This window comes from Polypterus senegalus, chromosome 6 (assembly GCF_016835505.1).
Source record: "Polypterus senegalus isolate Bchr_013 chromosome 6, ASM1683550v1, whole genome shotgun sequence".
In the NCBI taxonomy this organism is placed as follows: domain Eukaryota; kingdom Metazoa; phylum Chordata; class Cladistia; order Polypteriformes; family Polypteridae; genus Polypterus; species Polypterus senegalus.
In genome coordinates, this window is record NC_053159.1 from 56,588,909 (window position 1) to 56,606,416 (window position 17,508).

The 17,508-nt window shown below is 40.3% G+C and overlaps 1 protein-coding gene across 1 annotated transcript in view; it reads left to right on the plus strand.

The window, feature by feature from the left end:
* Positions 1–17,508, plus strand: part of cfap74 (cilia and flagella associated protein 74) — a 495,984-nt gene that overhangs the window by 221,401 nt on the left and 257,075 nt on the right. The window contains exon 14 of the mRNA XM_039755043.1: positions 16,373–16,495. Within this exon, the coding sequence (XP_039610977.1) occupies positions 16,373–16,495 (123 nt within the window). The remainder of the gene's footprint in view (positions 1–16,372; positions 16,496–17,508) is intronic.

Below are 17,508 nucleotides of genomic sequence, written 5' to 3' on the forward strand. Positions count from 1 at the left end.
TAGTAAAAAGTGTCCAGGAAACAAGTCCACATAAAAGAAAGTGGTAGGAGTGATCAGAGAGATGGAGAAGATGGAAGAAAGATAAAGTCATACATGAAGCTGCTGAAGAGGCTGGCACTCATGGTGGCGCCCAGATCTGATTTCAACATATTTGGCTAAATTCTAAGCTAACTGAGCCAACTCAACATGCAACAAATGTAGTTTTCATTATGTAAGTATGTATATACTGTATGTATGTATCTATTTATTTGTAAATCAGGCAAAAATGACAGGCTTTATCTGTATATTACTATTCAATGTGTTTGTGTGCATTTAAACAAAATTAGGGTGCACACAAAATTTCTTCAGTATCATACCTTTTTATATAAGTATTCCTTGACAAGATTCCTCACCCTTATTGGGCTGTGTTGTAGTTATCAGATTTCAGTAGTAGTGGGAGAAATAATGCAGAACTGTGAATAAGAGAGCAGCATGGATGTGATGATGTGGGGAATGGGGCAGTTTTTATGCCCTCAGTCATTTTCCACTCTAGACATTTGCCTGTACCGTCAAATGCATTACTGGCTATGCTGTACAATATTTTACTTCCTGGGTTTATTAGGCAGCTAACAGGTCATCACGCAGTAGTGTATGGTGTGAAGGAATAAACACACATAAACTCAAATTAAGAGTTGGGGATCTTCCCGTTATAGTGGGTGTAGTGTCCAGTACAAAATAAAGGTCAAGTTCAAAGCAAAACATTTAACAAAATAAAGGTCTCTCTCTGGTTCTTTTATACAAAAAACAAAGGAAGTACAATTAATGGGGAGGAGGTGCAGAGAAGGCTGAAGCTGACGTCAAACGAAGTGGCTGGAAGTGACGTCAGCAGTGAGGTTGATTGACTGTAGTCATCAGGGCTGTCCGGAACATGGTGACCCCACGGAGCCAGCCAAGGAGTCTTTTAACAGAACAGGACATGATGACCGGTATGGCCATTTTACTCTGACATTTTTCTGTGGAGTTAAGGAAAGAAAAGCATTAGTACCTCATCTTATCCCCCTGTTTTTTCATCTTTCACACGTGATCAAGCCTTTTTACTGTCCCCTAAGTGCGCGCACGTGTGACATAACCTCCCCTTCATCCCAGATCCGTTGGGTCAGGTGGCCTAAACCGAGAGGTTGTAAATTCGGGGCAGAGCATCAGCGTTAGCTTGGAGAGCAGCCCATTTGATCACCAAGGCCTCTCATTCTATCACTGCATACTTTGTCTCCCAATCCTGCAGCTTAGGTACATAATAGGGCGTTCAGCACGGTCAATGCTTTGGGTCAACACGGAACCGAGACCTGTGTCCGAAGCATTGGTCTGGAGAATAAAAGGAGAATTAAGTTCAGGAGTTTTAATTATAGGTGCTGACGTAAGGGCCTCTCAAGTCACGAAATGCAAACTCAGCATCCTGATCCTATACCACACATAAAGGGGCGGTAGTAGCTCGCTAACCCCAAAAAGGACTTTTTCTGCCGCTTGGTGATCGGTTAAGGCCAATTCAGATTGGTAGAAACTTTGAAGCACTGTGGTCTAACGGTTCCCACACCGACTAGATAACTTAAGTATTTGGCCTCATTCAACCCGAAGAAACACTTCTTAGGAATGATCTGAAGTCCGGCTCCAGCTAGTGTTAACAGAACCATATAGACCTGTAACACATGCTCCTCCCAGGTGTCGGAATAGATGACAACGTCATCCAAGTAGGCGGCACAGTAGGAATTGTGGGGCTTACGCACTCTATCTACCAGACACTGGAGCCCCTTGCAGTCCAAATGGGAGGACCCGGTACTGTCAATGTCCACTCGGGGTACTAAAGGCCTTCTTTTCTTTTGCGGAGGCCGTTAAGGGAATTTGCCAGTACCCCTTCGTCATGTCAAGAGTAGTTATGAATTGGGCATTCACCAGCCTCTCGAGAAGTTTGTCTGTTCGGGGCATGGGATATGCATCAAATTGGGAGGCCTGATTGAGCTGTCGGAACTCGTTACAGAACCTCCAACTCCCATCAGGCTTAGAGACCAATACGGTCGGGCTGGACCAGGGGCTATGGCTTTTTTTAGTCACCCCCAGTTCAAGCATTCGCTTGATCTCCAGTTCTATTTCATTCTGTTTTGCCTCCAGGAGGCAATATGGGCGTTCCCTGACGACCACCCCGGGTTCTGTAACAGTGTCATGTTTAATTAGTGAAGTCCACCCTGGTAACTCACTAACCACTTCAAGGATAGACAGGATAGCTGTTTCCAGCTTCTGTTTTTGTTGGGAGGTCAAATTGTCACAGAGATTAAGTGTTGGTTTATACGAGAAAAGGGAGCGGGGTTGAATGGAGGAGGGATCGGTGTCCCTTTCCTTCCACGGTTTCAACAAGTTGATGTGATAAATCCGCTCTCTCAGCTGACGATTTGGTTGTTTGACCAAATAATCGACGAGACCTTTTCTCTCTTTAATCTCGTAAGGGCATTGCCAATGGGCCAATAGTTTTGAATGCGAAGTGGGAATGAGGACCATTACTCTCTTTCCTGGGAGAAATTCTCTGAGAGCTGAGTTTTTGTTATAATGCTGGGCTTGCACTGATTGAGCCTTATCCATATGTTATTTTAGTATAGGCCTAATTTTTGCCAATCTATCGGGTAACTACGCAATATATTTCAGTATATTTGTTGATGGGAGTGCCTGTTCCTCTCATCCTTCTTTTAGTACATCTAATATACCCCAGGGCTGGTGCCTGTACAGTAATTCAAATGGGGAAAACCTAGCAGAGGCTTTGAGGTACCTCCCAATAGGCAAAAAGGACGAGGGGGAGTAGCTGATCCCATTTCCTCCCATCCTCGCTAACTACCTTGCGCAGCATCTGTTTCAGGGTCTGATTGAATCTTTCTACCAACCCATCGTTTTGGGGATGATAGACAGCGGTTTTCAGATGCTTAATGGGGAGAAACCTGGCAACTTCCCTGAACGTCTCTGAAGTGAAGGGAGTTCCCTGGTCCATAAGGACTTCTTTTAGGATTCCCACTCTTGCAAAAACCCCAACAAGTTCCTAAGCGATATTTTTGAAGTAACCATGCACAGGGGAACGGCCTCTGGATAGCGAGTAGCGTAATCCACTATGACAAGGATGTATTTATGTCCTTTAGCCGAGGGTTCTAAGGGGCCAAAGAGATCGATCTCAATTCATTTAAAGGGGGCGTCTATTAAGGGAAGAGGAATAAGAGAAGCACAGTCTCTTCAGGGAATCTGTCAATGCTGGCACTCGGGGCAGGAAGTGCAGAATCGACGGACTTCTTCATTTATTCCAGGTGAAAAGAACCAGAGTTTAATCCTCTCCAGCGTTTTCTCGGCCCCTAGATGGGCGCCTAGTAGGTGGGTATGTGCCAGTTCACACACCTCCCACCGGTAGGTATGTGACACTAACAACAGGCACCTTACCTCTCCCTCGTGTTCCGCCAGTTGGTATTACCAGATCATTTTTCAAAACAAAGTGGGGTCCCTATGGAATGGGATTTCAAAGGGGTTGCCCTTCTACTGATACAATCACATTTCTGGTGAACTTTAAGGAATCATCATTCCATTGTTCTCTTTTAAAGGAGGACAGAGTTCGCCTATACTGATTTTGTTAAGTTTCTGCCCCCTCGACTTCCCTGGCAGGTGTTTCCTCCTCCGGTTCAGCCGTCATACTGGACATCACCCCACCTGCTGGGCCCGTGGCATTGCTCTGTCTCCCTATGTTACACGGCATGGGGCCAGTCACGGCCAGGGAATCCCCGTCCACTATAAGGCCCAACCTTTCTTTAGGAGTGGAGAAATCCTGACCACATTTTCTTTGCGACCAGTCTCACCCAAGAATCACCAGAAAAGGAGGGTTAGGCAACACCGGCACCAGTAAAGTTTTGAGTGTGCCTTCCCATGTGATGATGCAGCGGGCAGTTCTGTAATGTCTGGTCTCCCCATGTATACAGGTTAGACTTGTCATAGACGTTTTGAATTGCTGCAGTAGGATGAAACGGCGAGCAACAATAGACATGTTACTCCCGGTATCAAACATAGCGATCACCTGGTGACCATTTACTAATACCACGTGTGTGTTAGGAAGAGACGGGGGTTTGACAAAGCACAATACCTTTCTCCCCTCACCCACGCGCAGTCCATTGGCTCTGTAGAAAGGGGGCAGGCAGTGATGATGTGTTCCAATTTCCCGCACTTGAAACAGTGGGGGATACTGGGAATTCTCTCTTTGGGTCTTGTTGGAGGCTCAGGGGAGTGCCTGGCGGGCTCTGGGATAGTGACACATCCCTGTCGGGCTAAGCGAGTAGACCGTTCAGACCTCTCTGTCCGAGATGCCGCCTGTGGCGCACTATAACTTCTATCAGGGTGTCCATGTTGGAATAGGACTCTCAATGAACTTGCTGGGCGAAATGGTCAGGCAGCGCCGTTACTGCCTCGCACGAGATCTGCTCTACAACCTGTCGTGCACTATTGATGTCGGGGTGTAGCCACCTACCTATTTTACCCCAAATTTCCAAGGCTTGTCCTCTAGCAGGACGATCGGAGTCAAATCTCCACTGCCTCCATTCCTTCTCCTGCTGGTTCGAGGTGACGCCATAGTGTCATAGTATTTCCAACTTCAAGCTGTCATATATAGCGGCATCCCTTTCGTTTAGGTCATGATAAGCCGGCTGCGCCTCACCTTTGAGGTATGATGCGAGTATGTTTGCCCACTCCGTCCTCAGCCAAAGGTTACGCAGTGCGGTGCGCTCAAATACCAGCAAAAATGATTCAATAGCTAAAGCAATTAGTGGAGGAGGTGGAGGTCGAGTGGCCTCCAGCTTTACTGCCTCTGCAGCAGCAACACAAGCTCCTGTTTCTGCTAACTGTGTCCGGGTATCTCCGAGCTGCATTTTTACCGTCTGCAGTTCCGTCAGGATAGTTCCAAGCACAGTATTGAGGTCCTGTTCTTCTGACATCGTTTGAACAGTCAATCTTGCCAGCTACGCCAATCTGTGAAGGAGTAAACACACAGAAACTCAGCTTAAGAGTTGGGGATCCTCCCCGTACACTGGGTGTAGCATCCAATACAAAATAAAGGTCAAGTTCAAAGCACAACATTTGACAAAATAAACGTCTGTGTCTGGTTCTTTTATATACAAAATGAAGGAAGTGCAATTAATGAGGAGGAGGGGCAGGAAAGGCTGAAGCTGAGGTGAAACATGAAGTGACGTCAGGAGTGAGGCCGTGAGTCACTGGGGCTGTCCGGAACATGGCAACCCCTCGGAGCCAGCTGAGGAGTCATTTATCGGAACGGGATGTGATGACCGGTATAGCCGTTTTACTCTGTTGTTTTTCTGTGGAGTTAATGAAAGAAAAGCATTAGTACCTCGTCTTATTCCCCTGTCTTTCGATCTTTCATGCGCGACTGAGCCTTTTGACTGTCCCCTAAGTGTGCGTGTGTGACAATGGTTATTAGTACTTCTTAGTTTATGTTGTTTTACATTTATGTGTTACTCCTTCATTCTGCTTTTTATCTCTTCCAAAAGCTAAATACCAAATCTATACTAATAAAAGGCAAAGCCCTCACTGACTCACTCACTGACTGACTGACTCATCACTAATTCTCCAACTTCCCATGTGGGTGGAAGGCTGAAATTTGGCAGGCTCATTCCTTACAGCTTCCTTACAAAAGTTGGGCAGGTTTCATTTCGAAATTCTACGCGTAATGGTCATAACTGGAAGGTATTTTTCTCCATTTACTGTAATGGAGTTCAGCTAGAAAGCCGTGGGGGGCGGAGTTTCGTGTGACATCATCACGCCTCCCACGTAATCACGTGAACTGACTGTCAACGCACTACGTAGAAAACCAGGAAGAGCTCCAAAACGCGCTGAAGAAAACATGCATTATATAATTGAGAAGGCAGCGAAACAATAAGAAGCGAGCGAGTGACATATACTACCATATTAATGAGTGCTGCTACTTCGGAAAGAAAGGTGTAAACCTAAACTTTAAATTAAGTTAATAGACAGGGTGCCGCTGGTGTTTCTCATGCCCACGGGTAATGCGGGATACAAGTTTAATGAGAGGACGAGGATATAAGCGAGTTTTGATCACTTTGTAACTAAGTTAAAATTGCAGGTGAAGGGGTGTGCTTATGCAAATTCCGAGACTGTGTTTGTGGGGGATTGACAGTTAACGCGGTTGGGGGAGTCACGTCATCATCTCCCCTCCCATTTACCTTATTTCGCTCTGAGCTGCGCTCCGCGGCTAACGGCGTCTGACGAAGCAACTTCATCACACTCCCACCAAATACTCACAGAAAAATCCACAAGTTAATACACACGCTGTCTCTAGAGTTTCTCCAAACTCAATGTATTCCTCGCGTCCCCTTTATACCCTCTAATCTCCCATTTCAATTCAGATACCTCCAATTTCCACTAAGCCTCAGCTGCGCGATGACAAGTAATAAGTCTCAAGGACAGACCCTACAAAACGATGCCATTGATTTCAGGCAAGATTGCTTTTCTCCTGGACAACTATACTTGTATTCTCAAAAGTGAGCTTGCGCAGCTTCATCATATTACAACCGGAGTGCAGCCAGAAACTTTTAAGTACCGGGTCTTAGATAACATTAAATTAAGCTGTAGACATCGCAACATCACACAAGATAGCAGCTCACGAGAACTTACTGAACGCAGTACGAGTGATCACTTCCATGCATCAAACCTGTTCAAAAAATGCATTACACAATTTACAAGGTGATGGCTTTCTATGGCGTTCGTTTATAAAGCAGCGGAGAGGCTGTGTGAAGGCAGCTACACAGAAAAAGCAGAGCGCCACACTCTGAATGTATTGCTGGCATCACCGTTATACCCTCTGATCTCCCATTTGAATTGAAATGCCTCAAATTTCCAGTAAGGCTCTGCTTCGCGATGACAATTAATAAGTCTCAGGGACACACCCTACAAAAGGTTGCCATTGATTTGAGGCAACATTGCTTTCCTCCTGGACAAAACTATACGTTGCATTCTCAAAAGTTGAGAAGTTGAGCTGCCTGATGAGCCCAGAATTAGGGCGAAGCACGTGCCGCGTACTGTTTGCATTATTTGATAGTAAAACTATTTCAATATATTCAATATATATATCAGCGCTTAATGATTCATTTTACTCTCGCAACCCCTGTTTGGGAAGAAGTATGAAAAAATATCAGGTTAGCATGAAAACCAGATCACCAATTTAAGCTTTAGGAATCATAGATACTTTATTCGACATCAATGATTGTTTTGGTAAAGCCATACTCGGTGTAATCCTCCTTCCATGTTATAATATTTCCGCGACTAGCCAAGTTTAAATGAACGGAAAAAAAGTAAGAGTGAAGCGAGGGTGACGCAGGCAGGCAGGCGACAGCTCAATAGCTCGAATTTGGATATACTACAGTAGGTTCTATTTAGTCACCAGAAATATCTTTGGTAGAAATGGAAGTTGGATTTAGTCTTTAAATTTCTATGGTGAAGAAAAATGTATGCAATGATGATTAAATTTAACTTTCATTCCTACTAAACATATTTCTGTCGACCAAATAAAAATTACTTATATTTAAAATTTAAATAGAACTTGAACAAATACGATAGTTCATAATACCCACGCAGCACTAAGTGCACGTAAGATTACGAGTCATCCATTTTAACAAGCAGCATATTGCACTGATACGAAATAGCCTGCCCATTTAATTATTTAGGAATGGATAGATAAATTAAGATTTTGTACAAATAATGTTTTAAATTTTTCTTCCTCAATGGATTCTGGCACCCCCAGCAACAGCTCCTCGCACCCCAAAGGAGATATATATATATATATATATATATATATATATATATATATATATATATATATATATATATATATATAGATATATAGATATATAGATATATAGATATATATATATATAGATATATATAGATTATATAGATAATATATATATATATAATATATGTATAGATGGATATATACATATAGATAGATATATAAGATAGATATAGATATATAGATATAGGTGTATGTAAATGTGTGTCTGTATATATATATATATATATATATATATGTGTGTGTGTGTGCCAGCAACACTCATGACAATGACAAAACAATTACATTGTCAATCATGTTACATTATTATTAAAATGTTTCCTTTCCTTTTTCATTACTTCTTTAACACACTACTTCTCTGCTGCAAAGCTGGTATTTAGCTATATATGCATATGTATATATGTGTATATGTATATCTATGTATATATATATATATATATATATAGATATATATGCATATATATGTAGATGTATATATACTGTATATATGTATGTGTGTGTGTCTGTGAATGTGTCTGTGTCTATATATATGACAGCAACACTCATATCAGTGACAAAACAATTACATTAACAATCATCTTACGTTATTTTTCAAATGTTTCCTTTTCTTTTTTCATAACTTCTTTAACACACTACTTCTCCGCTGCGAAGCGCGGGTATTCTGCTAGTATTTTTTATAAAGTGCACTTTTGTTTCTAAACTCAAACAGCTGTTTATTTTTTAAAATATATAGTGGATGTCAAATATTTACACAAGCTTATTTCAACTTTTGTCGACATAAATGCGTCGGTCAGCACACAGCCAGATGGTCGCAGAGTGGTTTCTGAGGCAAAGGTGCATGTGCAACCACCTAGAATCGCATCCTCAGCATGGGGGTCAGCTTTTGAAATATTTATTGCCTGAACCAGAATAAACAGACAATGAGCCGCGACTCGTCTTTTCACAGCAACTTTGATATCTGACCACTTTTTTTTATTTCTGGCACTGTGCAACTTTCTGAACCTTAACTTATGAGTGTCTCTACCACTCTGTATCACTCCATAAATTCCTTTTGTTACTTTTGTTACCACTGCTTAAGCCAACAAGCACTGAACACAAGGGCTATTTATATTGATTTGCATATTCAAATGTGCAAAATTCTGTGAGGAGTCGGGTGGGGCTGTAGGCGCATGAACGTGTTATTTCACATTCATTGGGATTTATAAAGGGGAAGTACATGGAACTTGGCATATGAACAGTTTTAGGCATCTGGATTTTTTTGTGCATACACATTTCCAGTTTTGTCCGTTTTAGTGTGAAATCTACTCATGCCGTTATACATGAGGCCCTGTTCTTTTTCCCCTGTGTCTACCTAGTAAGACTGCTGGCAGCCCAGTGATTCGATCTGATGCTCTAATAGACAAAATTCACAGGTCCAACAGATGCTGTTGCGAGTCCTTCTTCACAATTTTGGTTATCCAAAAAAAAGTAGTAACAATAGCAAACAACAACAAAGACAAGCAAACATGGAGCTGCTGTTTCAGGTGGCTGCTCATGGCAGCACCAGAAATTATACTACGCTTCATCTCAACAATATTTTTGATATTTTTACAAAGCATCTCCCTGCATTTTCAGTACTGAAATGACAGGTTTTAATCTTGTAAAAACCTATAAGGAAAAACCTGTAAAAGATTTTTCATCCGCTAAAAGCATGTGTTATTATCTATTGGAAAGTTCACACTTTTTTAGAATTAAGTTCTGTGATGGATTTCAGACCTTTCCAGTTCTGCTTTGGATTATCATTAAATCATCTATTTATTTTTTCATTGGTACATCTGTCTACTTTGTTTAGTTAACCCGTTAATTCTTTGCTGTTAAACTTGCTTTTCTTCTGCCTTATTTTCCTGAGGTGGAGTTTGCTTTGCCATGTGTCCTATTTTGCCCAGGCTCTTTCAAACACATAGCTTAGACTCTGTTGATGACTTTTGAGAACTTAGGACTGAAAATCCACTCTTGTGAAAGTTTACTATTAATTTTAATCTACTATATATCTATACTAATAAAAGGCAAAGCCCTCACTGACTGAATGACTCACTGACTCATCACTAATTCTCCAACTTCCCGTGTAGGTAGAAGGCTGAAATTTGGCAGGCTCGTGCCTTACAGCTTACTTACAAAAGTTGGGCAGGCTTCATTTCGAAATTCTACGCATAATGGTCATAAATGGAAGCTATTTTTCTCCATATAATGTAATGAAGTTGAGCTCGATGGGCGTGGGGGGCGGAGTTTTATGTGACATCATCACGCCTCCCATGTAATCACTTGAACTGACTGTCAACGCATTATGTAGAAAACCAGGAAAAGCTCAAAAAAGCGCTGAAGAAAACATACATTATACAATTGAGAAGGCTGCGAAACAATAAGAAGCGAGCGAGTGACACATACTGTACAAGCATATTCATGCCTGCAGCTACTTCAGAAACAAAGCACGGTGTAAAACTAAAGTTTAAATTAAGTTCATAGACAGGCTGCCGCTGGCGTTTGTCATGCCCACGGCTAATGTGGGATACAAGTTTAATGAGAGGACGCAGGATATAAACGACAGTTTTGATCACTTTCTAACTAAGTTCAAATTACTGGTCAAAGGCTGTGCTTATGCAAATTCCGAGAGACTGTGTTTGTGGGGGGATTGACAGTTAAGGCGGGTGGAGGAGTGACGTCATCCTCTCCCCTCCCATTCACCTCATTTCGCTCTGAGCTGAGCTCTGCGGCTAACGCCGTCTTCCGAAGCAACTTCATCACACTGCCACCAAATACTCACAGAAAAATCCACAAGTTAATACACACGCTGTCTCTAGAGTTTCTCCACACTGAATCCTCCAGGCACTACTTACAAAAGGTTACATTGACAATCGTGTTACGTTATTTTTAAAATGTTTCCTTTTCTTAGCACAAGCACAGCTGAGAAGCTTCGATGCATGTGCTCCATAACGCGTTAAAAAATCACACATTTAATCACACTTTGCATTAGAAGCAAAGGGGAACTTTTGTCAATGCATGATTTTCTGGTACACCGATTACATTGATCAGCGGTTCCCGATTCATTTTACCCTCATACCCCCTTGGTTTGAGAAGAAGTATGAAAAAATATGAGGTTAACACAGAAAAACAGATCACCAATTGAAGCTTTATGAATAATCGATTCGCCATCAATAATTGTTTTGGTAAAGCCATACTCAGTGTAATCCTCCTTCCATTTTATAATTTTTCCACCACTAGCCATGATAAAATGAACGGCAAAAAAGTAAGAGCGAAGCGAGGGTGACTTATTCAGGCAGGCAGGCGACAGCTCAATAGCTCGAATTTGGATATAAGTAGGTTCTATTTAGTCGCCAGAAATATCTTTGTTAGGAATGGAAGTTGAATTTAGTCTTTAAATTTCTATGGTAAAGAAAAAATTATGCAATGATGACTAAATTTAACTATATAAAGTCAAAACTTGTATATATAAAGTCATTCCCGAATATATAAAGTCAAAACTTGATTATATAAAGTCACTGTCGGAATATATAAAGTCAAAACTTGATTATATAAAGTCAGCGTCGGTATATATAAAGTCAAAACTTGTTTCTGAATATATAAAGTCAAAACTTGAATATATAAAGTCAGCGCTAGAATATATAAAGTCAAAACTTAAGTATATAAAGTCAGCGTCGGAATATATAAAGTAAGCGCTGGAATATATAAAGTCAAAACTTTAGCGCTAGAATATCCATCCATTTCCCAACCCATTGAATCTGACCACAGGGTCACGGGGGTCTGCTGGAGCCAATCCCAGCCAACACTGGGCGCAAGGCAGGAACCAATCCTGAGCAGGGCACATGCATCATTTTCAAAACATTAACCGAACAGTGTTTTTTTAATTTATTTTTCTGAATACGCTTTTGTTAACTTAGTTCAGTTCAGAGTCGTTTCAATCAATAGATTTTGACTTTCACTTTATATATTCAGGAGTGAATTGATATACTCCGATGTTGACTTTATATAATCAGGAATGACTTTATAAATTCCGACGCTGACTTTATATATTCAGGTTTTGACTTTATATATTCGGGAATGACTTTATATATTCAAGTTTTGACTTTATATATTCCAGCGCTGACTTTATATATTCAAGTTTTGACTTTATATATTCCGATAGTGACTTTATATATTCAAGTTTTGACTTCATATATTCTGACGGCGACTTTATATATTCACAAAATCAATGTATTTGCCTGTTTGGCACCCCATAGTATATGTGTGTGTGTACATATGTACACAGGTATGTGTGTGTGTGTGTGTGTGTGTGTGTGTGTATATATATATAGATATATATATAATATATATATATATATATATATATATACTGCTCACAAAAATTAAAGGAACACTTTAAAGAAACACATTAGATACATTAGATCTCAATATGAAGTTGGATATCTATACAAATAATGACAGGGCAATGTCTTAGGAACAAAAGGATGCCAAGTCTTTTAATGGAAATAAAAGTTTTCTGCCTACAGAGGGCTCAATTGTGTAGACACCCTAAAATCAGAGTGAAATGAAGATGTGGCAGGCTAGTCCATTTTTCAAAAACTTAATTTCTGCTACTCAAAATGCTTTTCAGTATCTTGTGTGGCCCCACGAGCTTGTATGCATGCTTGACAACGTCGGGCATGCTCCTAATGAGACGACAGATGGTGTCTTGTGGCATTTCCTCCCAGATCTGTATGAGGGCATCCCTGAGCTGTTGTACAGTCTGAGGAGCAACCTGGCGCCTAATGGACCGAAACATAATGTCCCACAGATGTTCTATTGGGTTTAAGTCAGGGGATCGTGAAGGCCATTCAATTGTTTCAATTCCTTCATCCTCCAGGTACTGCCTGCATACTCTTGCCACATGAGGCCGGGCATTGTCGTGCATTAGGTGGAAACCAGGACCTACTGCACCAGCGTAGGGTCTGACAATGGGTTCAAGGATTTCATCTCGATACCTTATGGCAGTCAGAGCACCATTTCCTACGCAGTAGATGTCTGTCGTCCCTCCATGGATATGCCTCCCAGACCATCACTGACCCACCACCAAACCTGTCATGTTGAACGACGTTGCAGGCAGCATATCGTTCTCCTTGTCTTCTCCAGACTCTTTCATGTCTATCACAGCTGCTCAGGGTGAACCTGCTCTCGTCTGTAAAAGTACAGGGCGCCAGTGGCGGACTTGCCAATTCTGGTGTTCTTGAGCAAATGCAAGTCGAGCTCCACGGTGCTGGACAGTGAGCACAGGGCCCACTACAGGACGTAGGGCCCTCAGGCCGTCTTCATGAAGTCTATTCCTGATTGTCTGTGTAGAGACATTCACACCAGTGGCCCTCTGGACGTCATTCTGTAGGGCACAAGCAGTGCTCAGCCTGTTCCGCCTTGCACAAAGGAGCAGGTATCGGTCCTGCTGATGGGTTGAGGACCTTCTATGGCCCTGTCCAGCTCTCCGAGAATAACAGCCAGTCTCCTGAAATCTCCTCCATGTTCTGGAGATTGTGCTGGGAGACACATTAAACCTTCTTGCTGCAGCACGTGTGGATGTGCCATCCTGGAGAAGTTGGACAACCTGTGCAACTTCTGTAGGGTTAAGGAATCGCCTCATACTGCCAGTAGAGATAATTACTCAAGCCAAAACTAGTACGAGTGGAAAACCAGCCAAAAAAGATCAAGAGGGAGAAACTTGAAATGACCTCCACATGTAAAACCAGTCCTGTTTTGAGGGTTTTCTAATTGTTGCCACTTTAGTGCACCTGTCGTTAAGTCCATGAACACCAATACAGCTGAAAGTGATTAACAATGACCTCAGCTGCTTAACCAACCAGAAAATTATCAGACAGGTTTAATTGATTTCATGCCAGGCCCAATAAAAAAAGTGTTCCTTTAATTTTTGTGAGCAGTGTATATATATGCCACCAACACTCATGACAATGACATAACAATTACATTGTCAATCATGTTACGTTATTATTAAAATGTTTCCTTTTCTTTTTACTTCTCCACTGCCAAGCACGGGTATTTTGAGATATATATATATATATATATATATATATATATACAGTAATCCTCGCTATATCGCTTTGACTTTCGCAGTTTCACTCTATCGCGGATTTTACATGTAAGCACATCTAAACATATATCACAGATTTTTCACTGGTTCGCCGCTTTCTGCGGACAATGGGTCTTTTAATTTAGGTTACATGCTTCCTCAGTTTGATTGTCCAGTTGATTTCATACAAGGGACGCTATTGGCGGATGGCTTAGAAGCTACCCAATCAGAGCATGTATTGCATATTAACTAAAACTCCTCAATGCTATAAGATATGCTTCCCGCGCTGTGCTTGTTTACTTCTCTCTATCTTTCTTGCTCTCTCTGCCTGACGGAGGGGGTGTGAGCAGAGGGGGCTGTTTGCACAGAGGACACGGACGCTCCTCTACAAAATGCCGCTTTATGCGGTGCTTCTGTATACTTAAAAGCATGTATTCATTTTTGATTGTTTGCTTTTTCTTTGAGCTCTCTCTGACATTCTCTGCTCCTGACGCACTCCTTTATGACGGCGCTCCTTTGAAGATAAGATATGTTTGCTTTCTTTTAATTGTGAGAAAGAACTGTCATCTTTGTCTTGTCATGGAGCACAGTTTAAACGTTTGACTAAAGGGTGTTATTTCATGTCTAGAGGGCTCTAATAATGTTAACAGGGTGGGAGAGTTTATAAGGGCTTAAAATATATAAAAATAAACACACAAACATATGGTTTCTACTTCGCGGATTTTCACCTATCGGGGGTCTGGAGCAACCCCGCGATCGAGGAGGGATTACTGTATATATATATATATATATATATATATATATATATATATATATATATATATATATATATATATATGGATACACCTTAATAAAATGGGAATGGTTGGTGATATTAACTTCCTGTTTGTGGCACATTAGTATATGTGAGGGGGAAAACTTTTCAAGATGGGTGGTGACCATGGTGGCCAGGACAATTTCAAGTAGACCAACATATACAAAAAGTGTACGTTTATTTATGTAAGACACAACGTGTTGTTTTTACACAAAACATGCTGCATCTCTGGACTCGACTGTCCTGTTGCATGGGGTGGCTCACCTATTTACCTAACCAAAAACATTCAAAGTATGCCCATTTCTAAGCCCTACTCCCTCTCTCTGCGACTTCTCAACTTACTGCCTAACTCCAAATTCAATAAAGCATTTTCCACAGGGCAGCTTTAAAACAAGTCCCAAGGCCGCCTCAAGAATCAAAGGTGCTTCTACTTGTGCAACACTGCTTACTACCGGCATTTGGAATTTCAACATTGATGAACCTTCAGTTTCCTTAAAAAGGTTATATCTGCAAGGTAAACATCCCTTTGCCTGAATTTAAAGGGTCATCTAGTCCCATCTGTTCTTAGTCTGAGATTGTGTCATGCCCTCTAAGAATCTGAAAGTATTTTGGCTTTGTTTAACAACACCCCATCCCTGCGCACCCATCTCTTCATGAGGAGGTTAATGTGTTCCAAGTTTTTATCCTTATTTGCCCAGGTCACACTTTAATTTCTGTCTTTCCTGCATTTGCCTTTAGCCCTTATGTAGTAATTGGTACATTTGCAGTTTCCCACCACCTAGTGGTTACTGCTAGTTCATGCGGTATTTCCTTTCCTATATCTTCTGGAGTCTTGCTGGACCCTACTCTTGTTCTTTGCTAACTTTCCTAAATAAAACACATTGTTCATTGTGTACCAGTAATAACACAAATAAATAATTATGCATACTTTTTTTATCTCCCTAATGACTCCCATTAGTTCTGTGCTAAGCTATTCATTTAATTCATTATATTTATGAGAATTCATTGTTTGATAAAGTTTTAATTGCTCCTACTTTGCTGTAGTTCTGTTATTTTAAGAGAGGAAAAAGCAGTATAAGTTAACATGTTAATTAGAATCTACAAGGGTGCAGATTCAAATACAATAACAAATCTTAAAGTTACTTAGTCTTGTCTGTGAAAACAGTGAGGTTTCAAATATTAAACATGTTATTTGACTAGTATGAGCTCATGATTTGCTTTGCTTATATAAGGTTCAATATTAAATTGTAAGCTATCTTCTAGGCAGCCTATTACGTCCTATGTGAATATGAAATGTCAATACTGTATATCTACCTGTGTGTTCTGGTTTAATTATTTACGTTTGTTTATTTTTAGAAAAAGAACTTGTGCATAAAGTAATTGTAATGTATCTTAAAGAAAGTGTTGTTTTTTATATGAATATTGTAATTTTAGAAATTTAAAGTTAAGATGGATACAAGTAGTTGTTGAGCCTATTTTATATTTGACTTTAGTTTTCTTCTTACATAGATTCAGTAAATTCAATTTGAATTGGAACATAAATTATACAGACTGCAGAATTATAATTACACCTTTTTTGTTTCAGGGTAGAAAAGGTGAAATTGCTCCATATGGCTGCATCAAACTTCAAGTGATTTTCACTCCAATAGTCCCTGGTGAAGTACACATGAGTTTTGATATTGTGTTTTCTGATCCCAATTCTAAATCTGTAAGTCTGCTATAATACATTTTAGATGTTTCTGTAATTGCTCAGTTTTAATGCTTCATAGCTTAAATTAAATATTTTTTTCCTGTAATTATTATGTATGCCTAGGAGTATATGTACAATCAGTATAAAAGAAATGATGAGTTAGAAAATGACTGTATCAGTTTGCATTTGCAATTTTCAGTATTGTTTTAGGTAATGTGGTAGCAGTGATAGCAGTGTCTTTGTTTGTAGCTTTTTTCTAGTGTTTTAGAGAACACTACTAAACTGCCTAAAGAGTTATTTAAAAATGTTTTTAAGTTCACTACTCACATTTTTTAGCAGGGAGCAGTTTTTGAGCATTTTCAGCAAAATGCGTATTCTTTTGAAATCAATGGTAATGCTCATAAAAAGCTGGTAGAAGAAAGCAGAGAATTTTGGAGGCTTTTTTATAGAAAGTTACACACTCTTCCTATATGAGCAAGGAGTGAAGCAAAAAAATTGATGTCTAGATGCAGCTCTAGTACTTTGGTCGTCTAGTGACAGCAATTAAATAAAGTTTGGACATACTTTGCAAACTAGTGACAAGAATTTAACAGAAGTTGTTGATATACATTTAGTTTTAAACTGGTTAAAGTTTAGTGCAGATGTTTTAACATATAGACAGTTTGGTAGCGCAGAGCTAGCATTTCTTCTTTATAGTGCCAACTGTATGGGGTTTGCATGTACTGCATTTGCATTTCTGAAATGACTGGTATTAGTGAGTGTGTTTAACTAAGTATTATTACCTGTTTAATACTGAAAACTAGAAATGTGTTCATAATATTTTTCAATTAAGAAAGTCACATTTAATACCTTGTCAACTAAATAACATCAATCCCATTTTTCCACCCTTTGTCTGAGCCCCCTAGATGAACATTGGTCACTGCATCACCAGAACACACTGTCTGAAAACATCTTTAGCAAATAACTGAACAGATACTTTAATAATAGGTTTCTGTTGCTGGATTGCATTCAGCACAGTTTTTATTCTTCTT